The sequence below is a fragment of the Urocampus carinirostris genome, chromosome 6 (assembly GCF_059441175.1).
Source record: "Urocampus carinirostris isolate Australia breed hairy pipefish chromosome 6, RoL_Ucar_1.0, whole genome shotgun sequence".
NCBI classification, from domain to species: Eukaryota; Metazoa; Chordata; class Actinopteri; order Syngnathiformes; family Syngnathidae; genus Urocampus; species Urocampus carinirostris.
This window is the reverse complement of record NC_142354.1, coordinates 40,219,103-40,234,776: the sequence shown is the minus strand read 5'-3', so window position 1 is coordinate 40,234,776 and position 15,674 is coordinate 40,219,103. Positions and strand designations below refer to the sequence as shown.

General features: G+C 38.1%; 1 protein-coding gene across 1 annotated transcript; it reads left to right on the top strand.

Annotated features, from left to right (window-relative positions):
- The first annotated feature begins 1,041 nt into the window (after nucleotides 1-1,041).
- Nucleotides 1,042-15,109, top strand: slc16a1a (solute carrier family 16 member 1a). The gene is made up of 5 exons (XM_088337272.1): nucleotides 1,042-1,148; nucleotides 4,866-5,129; nucleotides 10,044-10,187; nucleotides 11,350-12,123; nucleotides 14,282-15,109. The coding sequence occupies exons 2-5, from the start codon at nucleotides 4,913-4,915 to the stop codon at nucleotides 14,503-14,505; spliced, it is 1,359 nt and encodes a 452-aa protein (XP_088193398.1). The 5' UTR covers nucleotides 1,042-1,148; nucleotides 4,866-4,912; the 3' UTR covers nucleotides 14,506-15,109.
- The last annotated feature ends 565 nt before the right edge of the window (nucleotides 15,110-15,674 follow it).

Here is a 15,674-nt window from a genome sequence, read left to right as displayed (position 1 = left end):
GAACAGTTGTTGTACTAGACATATTTTATTGTTGTACTGTTAAAGGTTTTTATTTAGTAGTGTTTGATGTATTTGTACTTTAGCATTCATTTTAAGACAATTATGTAATGGCAGGTATTATAGTTGTCAAGCCAATATTGTTGTACAGTATTTGTATTTTCATTGCATTGCTGCATTATTTTGATTCAACTGTCTTAACTTTTGTTATGAAACATTTGTAATATATTTTTTTTTCTGTTAATGTTGTCATTGTAGCTATTTGATAAAAACAGAATATTTTCAGTGCCCAATATACCTGTGCTGTTTTTATATTAATCGTAAACTAATTTAAGGGTGTGAGGGTTCAGTTATGTAATGATCCTGACATTTCCAAGCAAAAGGTATTAGATTGGTATCAATTGATATTACCCTGTATGTACTTGGTACCGCCAACACCTAGTGCACTGAACTTTCTCAGAAGTGTTAAAGTGATTTTAGTTGATCCAAAATGGGTTGGCGGCACCAACCCTCCAAACAAAGACAAGGTTTGCTTCATGTACTGTAGATAAGATTTCCTATTCCAAAGCATTCATACACAAGAAGGAAATGCCTGGTCAGATGCAACCTATGAAGTGTTAAAAATGACGACCTTTAACAATTGTATGTTGTTGTACGGTCACAACTTCTAATATTCAGGGTCGGATAAATCAGTATATAAAGGAAGCCTGTGACATAAAGAATCTTATCTCTTAGAGAGCAGACATGATTTGATATCCTCGTAGGTCAAATGTGGTACAGGCCCCGGATGTCAATGAGTATGGCCCCCAGCACATGACAGAGGGGTGGGGAAAGCATTGTCAGGTTGTGGCACTAAGCCTCCCATGTCTATTAAGAGCTGACCCACCTAACTCCCTTGTGCCAGACTGTGCAAGTTGCACCTTGGCATTAATGAACTCCAAACTTTTCTAGAAAAGAAAAATACACATGACGTTTGAAACAGAATTGCCGTCCACGAGGTCTATTCCTGTAGGATTGCATGGAAACTGACAGATTTATTTTGGAGTTAGTTATATTCAGTGTTTTTATTTTGACCTAAAGTCAAAGAATCTTCTTCATGATCTGCATTGAAGTGTCCTGCTGAACTTATCTGATTGTGCCTGCTCGCTAAGGTAAGATACTTCGCAATTACATCACTCGCCAGCTTTTGCTTTCAAAACGCTTTCAAATCTAATTGTGAACAACCCCACCAGAATTAGCATTTGTAAAACATGTCTCGCTTTGCCAGGCTTGAAACAACACACGCAAGTATTAGATAAGGATATAATTGCCTTGTGCAAATATTTAATACTCATTTATTTTCAATGAGACAAAACCATTTGATTTGCAGTCATGGCGCGCAAGAGGCCCAAAGCTCAGCCACAGGGAAAATGAATAAAACTGCTCCAAGCGTCACAAAGCTGCATGTTCATCTAATGATTTTTCAACAGCTCCGATGAGGGAATTGTGCATTAAGCTAATGTTATCATACACAAGAAATAAAACACAGCATCCTCTATGGAGGATCTGTTGTATTTGTGACATTGGCTACTTTTAATATTGGCACAATCCAGCAGCTTTTATCTCAACATTAAACTTCAATTAAGTCAGCAGTGTCTGGCAAGGAAGTAGCAAGTAGTAAATACATTTTGGCAGTAATGCGAATTCCCACTGAGTCTCCGCAGAGCCCCCCACCAGCTGCCTTGTACTGTTATTTGTTTTTTAAAGTTACAAAAGCCTTCTACTTTTCTTTTCAGACCTTTTAAGTTTCTGGGGTTAATAACACCCCCGCCCATTGCATTCCATATATTTAGGTGAAATGATATCCATTACAGTGAGACTTGCATTGCTGTTTTTTTTCTTAAGATGATGCTTTGAACCTATACTTTTTATTTTTCCGATTTTTTAACATAAAGTGGGTTGCGCACCGCTACAAAAAACAGTTTATTCGGACTTAATCCTTCTTGTAAATCAAGTCAAATAAAAGCAAAATAAAAATGGCCAAAAAACACTCATTTTCAGAAGAAAAATTAGCTTTTGGATGTTACTAGAGCCCTGAGTAACTGTGTGCTAATTTGCACTTGACATGCCTCATGCAAAGAGGGATGAAAACAGATGCATTTTGGAGCTTTATTTAGATTCCCGAAATGTCGTTCCAATCTGAACCCTTGGTTTAAACTAGTACTGGCACATAGAGCACCATTTTGTGGGACATTTCAGGGGATGACATTCTAATTAACTAAAAATTGAGCACGTTGCCTTTCACACTAGGAAAAGTAAATGCAATGCAAATGTTGCACCCTCAATTACAATTTAAACCAATGAATTCATACCGTACTAAGTTTTTACATGTTTAGCTGATTGCATATATTTTGTGTTACCGTGTAGTTTCAACATTTCTTTGTGTATCATGTGGTAGTCTGAGAACAATGCAATGTGAACCATAGATTTATGTCTCTTTTTGCGACAAAATTGAGTGGGCATTACTTTCTGAAACCAATGTTGAGACGTGTCCTTGTTTCCAGTGCCATCTAAGCCTTTACATAAAAAGTGGATTTTTGTTGTTGTTGTCAATATCGCAATGCTTTTGCAGCTTTTGCAGCTTGTCCGTGTTTACTGTGTTTTTCATTCATCATTTCCCCATAGTGAATTATATTCTTCAAATGACAGCACAAAACATCCCTCCTGCACATTGCCGTTTTTGGGACCCCGAACAGTGGGCGTGTAGAGACTATTTCCAGACAATGAATATTATTTGAGCTCGCCCTTGTTTACAGCTACACAGCAAAGACATGGCTCACTGCTCCGTAAGAGATCTACTTCTCCCAAAATATATCTGTGTCAAGCTGACAATGCCCGTATCATACAGAAGAGGATACACATATTCTGTGTATCAACTTGTTGCCAGCATCCACCCAAAAATGAATAGCTAGAGTGATAACTAGTACCAGGTGACATCTAGGGAGAGTATGAATGTTGTAAAAGAGAACATATGATAGTACCTCGACTATTGCTTCTCTAGGTCAATGCAGAAGGCACATTTACAGTCGCACAGCTGCAGCAAAAATCCCAGCTCAATAACAAAAGTTCTTTACACATTAAATATTTACTCCTCACTGTGCAGTACCAACCCACTTAGTATGTTTATAAGACCGATATTTTATAAGAGTATTTGTCAACCAAATAATGTCCAAAGTATCTAAATGAAAAGGTGCAATACGCAGAGTTGGGGGCTACAAAGAAGCGGAACATCATTGTCTTCCCAACTCCATGTGCGCCATGCTTTGATCGATACACACTCCGAGCAGCCTCCCCGAAGTAAACATCACAGTAAGATGTTTGACTTGGTGCATAGACTCATATTCATCACAACCTAAACAACAATCCTGGAGACCAGCATGTGGTAGCTCACGCAGGGCCAAGGTAGCTCCTAAATAGCATCTTCAATCTCACAGTTCTCCAGTTAGCAACATGTTTGGATCGGCTTTGACTCAGAGCACCCAGTGGTGGAAATTTGTTATATTAGTTCGAAGCGACGCGTTAGGCAAAAGACTCATTGGCACCAGAGTTTTGTCATTTTGGCTATAACTTCTAAGGTTGAATAACCAAATGTGCTGTGGTCACCTTTGGGTAGATTGATCATATCTACGGTTAATAACTGGGGTTTTTGTTCCTTTTTTTTAAGTTCATCACAGGCAAAACAAAAGTACGTCTTATAATTGTTTCTATGTATACTTAAGTATGTAAGAGTGAGAATATTGGAAACAGCCCATTGATTGTTACTTTGACAATATTGTTCCTATGAGTAAAAAGATTTTAAGGATTAACTTTTCCAAAGTAGAATATTTTATTTTGTTTTAATAGCCACCTCCTTTTTTTGTGCAGAGAGTAGGGTGGAATGTTTTTTTTAGCATTATTGCTGTCCAAGCCTTGTATAAAAATTGAAGTAATTTTTATTATAAATGTTATATGGATGATTTTCTTTGTGTGTGTGGATTTTTTTTTTATTAACTCAAAACACTTGAAAAAATGTCAGCAGAATACCTCTTATTTGCTTCAGACTTGCTAAAAGTGTAATAGTGATATTAGGGCACTTTCAACAATTAAGGAAACTTTTTATTGCACTGCGTAATCTTCTTATTCATATTTTTTCTGCAAATATTGGTCTACTGAGGGATACAATACCGTGGAATAAAAAAAAAAGAATACAAATATTTTTCTAACATTTACTCCAACCTTAAAATTGCTGTTTTGGTCAATTATTGTCAAGACCGACAGGACGGCAGCTGGGTGGTTAATACACAACCCCATGGTGCGAAGGTCCAGGGTTCAATTCCTGCTACCGGCCTTTCCGTGAAGAGACAGCATGTTCTCCTTGTGTCTGGATGGGTTTCCTTCGGGCTCTTCTGTTTACCACCACATTTCAAAGACATGTATGGTCAAATGGTCGCTCCAAATTGTCCCTCGGTGTGAATGAGCGAGTGAATTGTTGTACGTTTCTTTGTGTCCTGTGACTGGCTTTTAACCTGTTCAGGGTGTCCCCTGTCCCCTGCATACTGCTCGAAAACAGCTGGGACAGGCTCTAGCAACACCAGTGACCTTAGTGAGGATAACCGGTGCAAAGAAAGGAAAGATGGATGGAATTTCAAGACAGAACATAATGAGAGAGTCCTCGTGAAAATTACTCCTATCGTTTGTTTTTGTAATGCTTTCCAGTATCGCTCAAGTGGCATTCAGTTTGCAAAGGCCAACATGTCTGCAGAAAAACAACCAGCATCGAGGAATTGCTTTCGAATAAGACGAAAACAATTATTTTGATGATAATTATTAAATTTGCTCTTTTTTTGCAGACGTACTCCTGTTTCGAAGCACAGAGAGAAAAAGAAATCGGGTCAAAATGGCACCAGCCGTTGGAGGTCCCGTTGGTTACACGCCGCCAGAGGGTGGCTGGGGATGGATGGTGGTGATTGGGGCCTTCATCTCCATAGGCTTTTCATATGCATTTCCAAAGTCCATCACTGTCTTCTTTAAAGAGATTGAAAGCATTTTTAACGTGACCAGCAGCCAAGTCTCTTGGATCTCCTCCATCATGTTAGCAGTTACATACGGCGGAGGTAAGAGCATACTTAAACATAGGATTTTATCTAACGATTATAGCATTAGACACTTTTGGGTCAATCTAAAATGTGAATCAATCAGATTTGACAGTCTTTAAATGAAATGACCATACACAAAGCAAACATGTCCTCTTTGTCAATAGGTTTGCTAAGCATTTAAGATTGTCCCTTTCTATCTCACCTTTATGTTTGATTTTAAAGCCCACCGAAAAAAGCAAAATCAGAAACAAAAAGGAGCGACTATACCTATCATAAACTGGAAGATTTAAAGCTGTTATTTTCTCGTGAATCATTTATGTGAAATTCATATCATATTAAATTAATGTACCTATTGTAACAGTCAATTCTACAATCAAGCGGACTGTGTATATTACCGTATTTTCCGCACTATAAGGCGCACCGCGTTATAGGGCGCACCCCGAAAAAATTGTTTTTGGTCCTATTTTTGACATACATAAGACGCACCGGATTATAAGGTGCTACAATGGGAACATCGACAAAACAGTCAGATAGTTCAGTCAAACTTATTCCCCCCTTAACATTCCCAAAGCTTGCAAAGACGCAAATACGTGTCGAGAACACGTGCGGATGCGGTGTCCGTACGATGTCACTCAAATGCATCGTTCCATCATTAGGAAGGTTAAAGTCTTGGGATTCAAGAAATGCCACACATTCCTTAGTTTATTTTCTTTTTCGCTCGCAACTTTACTGTGCATATGACAATAAACACTTGGAATTGAGTTGAATTTAAAAATAGACACTCCATTCCATCCATTATCTGCACTGCTTATCACAGAAACATCGAGTTCAGTCTGAAACAAGATACAGGGACAATATAAAACCCGGAGTAGCTCACCGAAGTCGTTGTGTTCATAATAATGTGCAGCCAATGTCCTCTTATATCCGTGAGTGCAGTAAATCCAGGAGAATATTTACAAATACAGAATAGAAAAAAATGCTTTCTGTGTGCCGTCAGCCACGTGCTATACGCATTCATCTTTTTCGGCCAATTGCAGGCTTTGTTTTGCCGTTTAAGCCAATGCCAGCCTGTAAATGATAAAAAGGATCCGCCCCTTGACCTCCGAATAACTTTAGCCAATAGTGATCAATTCAACTGATGATTGACACATCTTTTTCGGCCAATTGCAGGCTTTGTTTTGCTGTTTAAGCCAATGCCAGCCTGTAAATGATAAAAAGGATCCGCCCCTTGACATCTGAACTTTAGCCAATAGTGATCGATTCAAATGATGATTGACACATTGGTTAGCCAATGAAACGCCGGTAAATAAATCCCAGCATACAACGCGTACTACTTGGCGTTCGGGCAAAAATCTAGTCGGCGGCTGCAAGTTAGTTGGAAAACTTAATGTTGATCCATAAATAAGGCGCACTGTATTTTAAGGCGCATGGTCAGCTTTTGAAAAAAATAAAGGCTTTTAGGTGCGCCTTATAGTGCGGAAAATACGGTCATTTTTGCCTCCTACTGGTAAAAAAATATTCATTAAAAAAATGTTTTGATTTATATAAGCAAAATATATCAATGTATATGTAAACATGCATTTTTAAAACATGCATTGGTCAAGACAATTGTTTTTATTTTACACAACATAAGCCTGACCAAAAAGGGCTGCCATGATCTTCCTGGGCCTTGCCGCTACGGGTACCCAAAATCTCTTTGTGTGTTTTTTTTCCCATTAATTTTTGGTTTAACTACACAATACCGTGGTCAAATAATACAAACTGTTACTTTAAATAAAATTAGCCACAGGAGCCCCTCTGTGCTATGGTTCAGGCAACCCAGCCCTAAAGGCAAGGGGTACTTTTACATGATCAGGAAGCACCCATTAAGTTCTTCCAACAACTAACTTTAATTCCCTTATTCATTTAGTTCTGCAATAAGATTCTAACCCTCATTAGTTTTGATAGACTGGACCACTGCTGCCTCAAATCGAGTTTGCTAAAACTTCTTTATAGACTTAAAGTAAACACAGCTTTGAAGACTTCAAATTGTCTTTGAGGTTTATCAAGCATGACCAGTTGGCGAAGTCTTTGACCCATTGGATGGAGTCACACTCATCCTGGGTATGTTTCTTTAGAAGTAGGTCCATTTTGATGATACAAATGAAATCATGTGAGCAAGTGATCATTGGGCTTTAGTTTGCGCCGCATGATCTTCCTGACAGGGAGGATAAACATCATGCTGAACCTAACAATATTATGTTTTCTGGGCCCCTAGTCAAGTAGTCACATTTATCTGTATATACAAAAAGTCTCAAAGGACAACACACAATTCCATCATCCCCTGATCTGAAACACACATGAGCGCAATGGAAAACTCAATTAAAAAAATTCAGAATAAGGAGAATTAATAAACATTGAGAAAGGGCCGCACATGAGGTAATCCCCCTTCCAGGATGACCAGGCTGCAATAGATGTTGCCAGTGCATCAACTGACAATGCACAGTCAACATGAATATAAATGATAACTAAAATCATGCAAAAAGTCCAGTTGACAGCAATGACGGACAATCTTCCCATCTTAAAATCTTGATCAATGCAGCAGGTTCTAGATCAGGGGTCTCCAAAGTGGTGCCCGCAGGCACAGGGAAAAGCGGAAGTGCTGGGTCACTGTGAGTTTCTAGTGAAGTCATTTGAGTTAGTTGATGACTGAGTCTATTTAAACGTTCTTACAATAATGACTCAGGTTACAACATAGTAACAACATAGTTATACCATAATAGGCTGTTATAGTAGAAATGCACATCAAACTCTGTGCCCTTTGAGCTAGTTAAGAATAAAAAGTTGGTCTCAGCTTGAAAAAGGTTGGAGGCCCCTGTTCTAAAGAGGGCATGCATCAGGTCCAGGCTCAGACCGCCTGCACCGTGCAACATTCAGGCTCATCCTTCTCCCACAAAAATAAGAAGTATAAGTTCAATATCACTCAAAAGCAATAGAATTGGGGAATACAAATTAAGCAATATTCACTGTCTGGGTTCAGCCATTTTGAGAGTTGGTGTTAAAGGATGATGATATAGATGTAGCTCAATGTCATTATCCCTCAACTTTCCAAAGGGCCTTACCCAGAAAAGGGAAAACATAAATGCTTTTGCTTTTTAACACAATAATAATTTTAAAGAATGACATTTTTAAACTAGGCTTTGCCCATATAACATATCGTAGTTTTCCCTTTAAAATACCTGACGAGCTAATTGCTCCCCTTAATAATGATAGCAATTCCTGGTATAAAGCAATAATAAATCTTCGAAACACAATCCGGCACCTCTTTACTCACAGCAAGGTAGATTTTGTGAAATAAAAAAAGGATAATTATTCGTCCATAAGTTTATTTTTTTACCAAATAAACAACACAAAGAATACTTTCAGCATCATTATCAGCTATTTCCTTGCAGTAAATTTAGTGTTGCTTAGCAGTGCAGGATATCGGAGACATCATCTTCATTAGCAATTCATATTGACATTGCCAAAACCATCTGGTTTAGAGCCGAAATTGGCAAGATGAGATCAGTCTTTTATTTTTCCAGTACAAAAAAAATTATGTGGCGTACACAATTTTAAATGATCATTAAAAAAATATAAAATATGGGGGAAACATATCATTTGACAGGCATGCTCCAAGAAGAGTGAATATATACAATTTGGCCCGAAAATGTATGCATGGCTTTGCATCATAATTACGTACGAGTGAGTTCCACTATTTAAGTCAACAATAGTTCATTTCATGTCAAACACAAGTGAAACTGCACGTTCATTTTAATCCCTCATTCCTCATTATGTCAGCAAGCAGGATGTTAAACATAAATGAATCCAATCTGCTTATCGTACAGCACACATTCCGCTGAGAGGCTGAGTGACGCCGTCAAATGATGCCAATGCTTCGATGTAAATACACTAAAACGACAGCGAGCGGCGCATCGGAAATTGACAACGAGGAAGTGCGTTTGCTGGCACTGCCATGCCAACACTTTGCACGCTGAGCATTCACTACACGTCAGCCGAACCAGTTCATTAAGCAAATATTGTGCACCCCTATCCTCCCTCTATTTTTGATCCATTACTTTGATAATACACCACACCGGTTAGTCTCCAACCTCCTTATCCTGTGCAGCGCTCCCTGCAGACTCACCAGGAAAGAACTCATTGATAGCTCAGAGGCGGCTGCCTTACAATGTAAGAGCCTTTGTCCTCCACAGTGCTAGCAAATGAGTTTGGACAACCGCTAAACAAAAACTGTCAGTTTCTGTTTATATGGAGCGAGGATTGCGGGGATTTGGCAAGTAGGCGATATTCTTTTTGAGGCCTCTAGACACAGGCCTATTAGAAATCATTTGTGGACACCCGAATTGTGTGGATTGCCTAATGGCATGTCAGGGATTGTATTATGAGCCCAGTCAGGGGTTTTCCAACCAACAGTTTACACAATCCTCAAACGACTCAAAACCAAACGCTTGTGGAGAAATGTCTTCTTTTAAACACCACCTGGTTACAAGATCCTTGTGTCAGATTTGATCATATTGAACTGCTACAAATTGTGTTCACAGTTACCATGCACAATCTCACACAATAAAATACCTAGCCTTGGACTTCCAGTCATCTTTCAAATTCATATAAAGTCAAGGGAGATTCCACAAACAAATTACAACTGTCACTGTGTATGAACCTCCAAGACAAATAAATTATTACTATGTTACGCTCCTCAGTTTTTCTGACAGATTTTATTATTAATGGATGAAAAACACAGCCTCTGCAGTGCACCACAGACAAAAAAGATGCTCAAGTTCTTAGGTTTGCTGGGCCTTACATGGGTTGCTGCCGCTCTCTTTTGGACAAAAAATGAATTGCATTCACATCCATTCACACCATTTCAGTCCTGTACTGTTTGTTTATTTTCAGGCCCCATCAGCAGTATTCTTGTCAACAAATATGGGAGTCGACCTGTTATGATGCTGGGAGGATGTCTGTCAGGATTGGGCCTTGTAGCTGCCTCTTTTTGCAACTCTGTGCAAGCACTCTATTTTTGCATCGGTGTTGTAGGAGGTACCGTTCTGTTTGGTCTCTTATCATGCACGCTTCTGCCATCTGGTGTTCTGTGACGATAACAAAATACCCAAACAGTTTTATTACATATGCCCTTAAACTACCTCTCATAAAAGCATGTTTGTGATAGAGAATGATTCCATACCAAAATCAAATCAAACCTTTAAAAAGAAACTGTCCTTCCAGAGGAAGTGGTCGTAGAAACAGTACTTCCCTCATAAAACCTCATGCACATATTCTAAAAATGTCAAATATTTTCCCAACCTTGCTTTCAGGAAAACATGCGAGGAGAAGTTAGAAAAAGTCATGATGTGCAAAAACCAATTTTGGATTGAATTATAAGCATTTCAGAATGGTACACTCACACTGTTAACGTGTGTAATTTAAAGACATTTCAAATACTTTTTATATTTGTTTACCACTGTGCAAAATATATTCGTTAAACGTTTTTGTTGTATGCATGGGAGGTAGGAAAACCGTCTCAGTTATTCTTATTGTTATTCACTTTTTGATTTTGAAATTATGAATCTTCTAAATTTCATAAATTAACTGTTGGCATTCGATAATGGCCTACTGACGTACTGTAAGGACACTGTCACAACTGATATTATTTTGAAATCCAGTATTTTTTTTATTGTTTCTTACAAGTTTAAGATTTTGGTAAGGGCATTATTGCATAGTTCACCCTTCATGGATCCTTTAGCCAAATGGGTCGTTGAGGCCATTAGTGCATGAGAAATCTGTAAACAGTAAGACTACTATCGCATAAAAAATGTTTTGATTCATTAGTCGCTAACGAGAGATTGGTTCAAAAAACTCATTATGTGGTATCAATACCAATTAATTGGTGATTTTTAAAAAAGGAACAATTAAGTGCAACTATTTTTTCCAGAATTAACAGTTTTATCCTTTTCCTAGTAAATAAACATTCTTTTTCAGTAGGTTAATGCCATTTTCGCATGAAATAAACGTTATGTAGCACGCTGTGGAATGTTGGAAGACTGCAGCAAGACAATTTACCCGTAGAGAATATATAAATAGAAAAAAACATTTTCAATTATAACTCAAATAAGGACACATATAAACGCATGTTTTGCTCACCATAAAAAGTGTTGTTATTTGTACTATGCCTGTTTGATTTTTAAAATTGATTGTGTTTTAGGAATGGGATTGTCCTTAAACTTGAACCCTGCGCTCACTATGATTGGCAAATACTTCTACAAGAAGCGACCAATTGCCAACGGCCTTGCTATGGCTGGTAGTCCAGTCTTTCTTTCCACACTGGCGCCTCTCAACACATGGTTCTACGACCGCTTTGGTTGGAGGGGAAGCTTCCTCATCCTGGGCGGGCTGCTGCTCAACTGTTGCGTCGCCGGTTCACTCATGCGACCTATAGGACCGAAACCCAAACCAGTGGAGAGAACTTCGGAGCGCAGGACCTGTTCACAACTCATTAACAGCTTCCTCGACCTTTCTTTGTTCAAGCACCGGGGCTTTTTGCTTTACATTTCAGGCAATATTGTCATGTTCCTTGGACTTTTCGCGCCGTTGGTCTTCTTGAGTAATTTTGCAAAAAGCAAAGACATCCCTAAAGAAAAAGCAGCGTTCCTGTTGTCTGTCCTGGCATTCGTCGACATGGTCGCCCGACCCTCGATGGGCATTGTGGCCAACACCAAATGGATTCGGCCAAGGATACAGTACTTCTTTGCTGCTGCTGTATTGTACAACGGAGTGTGTCATGTCTTTGCCCCTATGTCAGTTGACTACAAAGGCTTTGTTATTTACGCCATGTTTTTTGGCTTTGCGTTCGGCTGGCTGAGCTCAGTCTTGTTCGAGACCCTGATGGACTTGGTGGGAGCACAACGCTTCTCCAGTGCCGTTGGCCTGGTCACCATCATCGAGTGTGGCCCTGTGTTGCTGGGACCCCCGTTGCTAGGTAACAGACTCAATCTTAAGCATTACACTGGAACCTCCAAAGTTGAAGACTATGTTATTTTCCCTTTAAAAAAGGAAAAAATAGTCACTGAACAATGTTGATATTGAAGGATTGGTTTAACAAATGTATTTGATTCTAAAAGGTTGATAATTAAGAAAAGCAAATCCTTATTTTGTAAGACTAAATGACGCAACTACAGTGAACCTTTGTTTATCGCAAAGGATATGTACGAAATTGACCTTCAATGGGTGAACATCCTAGAAAATGAAATGCTAACCTTGTATTGCTGCGATTCACCACTAAGATTTGCAGATTGTTTTTATATTATTTTAATGTTTCGCTAACGGATGGAGTTTTACTCGTTTTTTCCATTCCCGATGAAGCCCATAGATTTAAGATTTTATCAGCGTTTTCTGAGGCTTGTTTGGGTTCCAAAACAATTTGTTTTTGTTCTGCAATACATTTCAAAAGCCTTCAATTAACAATTATAGTCATATGGTTCATGTATGTAACGGCTATTAAATGTTGTAAAGATAGGCAGATCTTCATCTATTGCTGCATTTTAGACCAAATAAAAGTTGGACTTTTTCACATACAATACCCAGAAGACAGCACAAGACCCTCCTTTAAACATGGCAACCCCAGTTGCTATATCCAAAAAAGGAAACGCAACTATAATCCAACAACAGTGACTCCCATGAAGAGTCAGACCCAATTGTGCACTGCCCAAAGCTTTTCCGCGCACAAGAAAATCTAGCCAGCTCACAAAAATCAGGGCTCGAAATTGCTAATTAAGAAGCAAATTAAGTCAAAGTTACAGTGCATGAAGGTAAAAATACAAGGGTTGCTCTGACGTTCTGTTCTAAATGCGGTATTTGGAAGTCAAGGTCGAAGAAGTATGAAGTTGAGCAAAGTCAGAAGAGTTTTTCGAGAACCGGCTTCTTGAGCTCGGCTCACTGAAAAGAACCGGCTCTTTCGGGTCCTGAACGGCTCTTCAGGTTGTTTTTGCTTCTTTAATCCCTACATGACCAAATATTATGCTTACATTATAAAATTATGCACAAAATGACTTAAAGGAAGGGGGGGGGCAATAGAACAAAAAATATAAAAATACCAAAAAGAAAAAGTAGTGAAGAGCTGGGTAAAAAGGAAACAAAAGGAGAGAAAAGGAGAAAAAAAGAGCAGAAAATTTTCTGAAAAAAGACGGAAAAAAGAAAAAGAAACAAATAAAAAGAAAACGGAAATAGAGAACAAAAAATCAAGAAAAAAGTAACAGTTGGGAAAAAATAAACACGATAAGATTTTTTTTAAAAGGAATTTTTAAAAAAGTAGAAAAAAACAGGGAAAAGAAGAAAATGTTTGCGTTGCATTGAAATAATTTCCAAATATTTTAAGTCAATCTTGTTGCCAACATTGAACTTCCACTAAAAAAATGTAATTAAATACAGTTCTGTATCGTTTAACCGACTAAATAAGCCCCCAAAAATGTTAGTATTATGCGACAAAAGATACCAGGAAAAAAAAGAAATGGAGATCTTGTGAAAGAATTGTAAAAAAAAAAAATGACGTTTGTAGGCCCTGCAACCTTTGCAATTGTACATGAGTCAATTCATTCAAAAGAGAAAAAAAAATTTGCATTGCCGGAAACTCAGCAAAATGTAACGTGATGTCAAGTTTTGGACATGCTTGATAATGACTTAGTTGCCACACTTGGGATTGTTGTTGCTCACTGTTGTTTCAAGCGTTGCTCACCGACTTTGTGTGAACGCTCAGACCCGTGGAAAATTACAAGTAACATTGGTCGGACCATGAATGACAGAACTAAATTCACACAATCACAAACAGATATTTATCATTATATACTGGGTTTGCGTATTTTTTTTAAATGCCGCCTTTTAACAGCATAACAACAAACAATTTATCGTTATTTGCGATTGCCTTGAAAGCTTGGAGGTCAAAACTGTGGCAACCCATATCAGAAAAAAAATAACACTTCCCGGCTTCATCAAATGCCGCACGACTCCCGATATATTCTGAAACGGTTGTTGTACTCTAAAATGTCACAACTTTGGTTATGTTCAATTTTAGAGGTTCCACCCTGCACTATGCTGCGCCGACTATTGTAATTTAATCAGTAACCGTGTTTTCCAATTTACAGGGAAGTTCAAAGACGTCTATCACGACTACAAGTACACATACCAAGGCTGTGGGATCATCCTCATAGTCTCTAGTTTCTTCCTCTTCATGGGCATGGGCCTCAACTATAGGCTGTTGAGGAAAGAGAAGAAAGAACAGGAGCGTATGGCAAGAGTGGGAGAGCGTACTTCATACAGGGACAATGTAGTTAAAGTAGCAGAGGCCAGGAACACAGATACGGCTTAAGTATTCTGGTCTCATTTGAAGTCAGTTAGTTTGTATGACTTTACGGAGATAAACCGGAAAACATCGCAGCTCATTAATCTCTGATGAGCAAAAAACATAATGGGAAGAAGAAAAAAATGCCTATACTGGACCATCACATGCACTTCATTGGCAAATATGTGTAATGCTTTACTGTATACTTATTATTTCAAAATATTAACTGTTATTGTATCTTGTTGGGAAAAAAGGCTTTGCTCACTTGTTCTGGATATATTTTACATCCAACAACTTATCTCCCTACACACAGGGTTGGGTAGGGTTACTTTAACTTGATTACTTTCAATTACTTTTGGATTACTCCGATACCAAATATGCTAATAAAAAACAAAAGAAACTAAATACGTAATAACTTGTGAAGCCCTTTGAGACTATTTGTGATTAAGGGCTATACAAATAAAAAGGACTTGACTTGACTAAATATGAATAAAATGATGACTCACAAAACGTGGTAAGCTTTCTCTCCTGGCTTTGATCTCTTTCATCTCCGGCAAAACTAACATAAAATGCGACAGAAACAAAATGAAAATAAATCCAAACAGCTTGCCAACATCATTTTTGCCGTTCAATGTATTCCGTTACTCCCCAAGCCTGCACATAATTTAGTAATTGTATTCATATTTAGTTCCTTTTGTCTTTTATTAGCATATTTGGTATTGGAGTAATCCTAAAGTAATTGAAAGTAATCAAGTTAAAGTAACCCTACCCAACCCTGCCTACACACAGTACATTTCTTCTTTGGTAATTAAATGTACTCATGCAGACTTGCAGAGCATGCAGCACATTGGTTTTATGTACTTTACATTATCTGCTTTTTTTTCATGTTGGAAAATGTTTTAATATTAAAAAAAAACGCCTCATTACATTGCTTATGCCTCATACAGGGAAACATACTACTGGCTAACCTTCTCTATACAAGTCACACGCTGTTTTCACCTTTTAAAAGAAACTTGCAATTTCCTGCTTTATTGTGTTGTTGTAGTTGATGATTCACAGAAATAAACGCCCACAAAATCACCACAATTTGTGTCCAGAACATGCATACATTTTAGCATAATAATATATTTTTTTTGCCTTGTTTAATCTTGAGAGCTTGCATTTATTCAAAATACTTCATATCAATTTTGTCTCTA

What these genes read in the sequence shown, in the direction of transcription:
- slc16a1a (XM_088337272.1), top strand. Translation starts at nt 4,913, where the DNA reads ATGGCACCAGCCGTTGGAGGTCCCGTTGGTTACACGCCGCCAGAGGGT. An exon ending in TTGCATCGGTGTTGTAGGAG is followed by an intron (nt 10,188 to 11,349) that starts GTACCGTTCTGT and finishes ATTGTGTTTTAG; the next exon opens with GAATGGGATTGTCCTTAAAC. An exon ending in GCTGGGACCCCCGTTGCTAG is followed by an intron (nt 12,124 to 14,281) that starts GTAACAGACTCA and finishes TCCAATTTACAG; the next exon opens with GGAAGTTCAAAGACGTCTAT.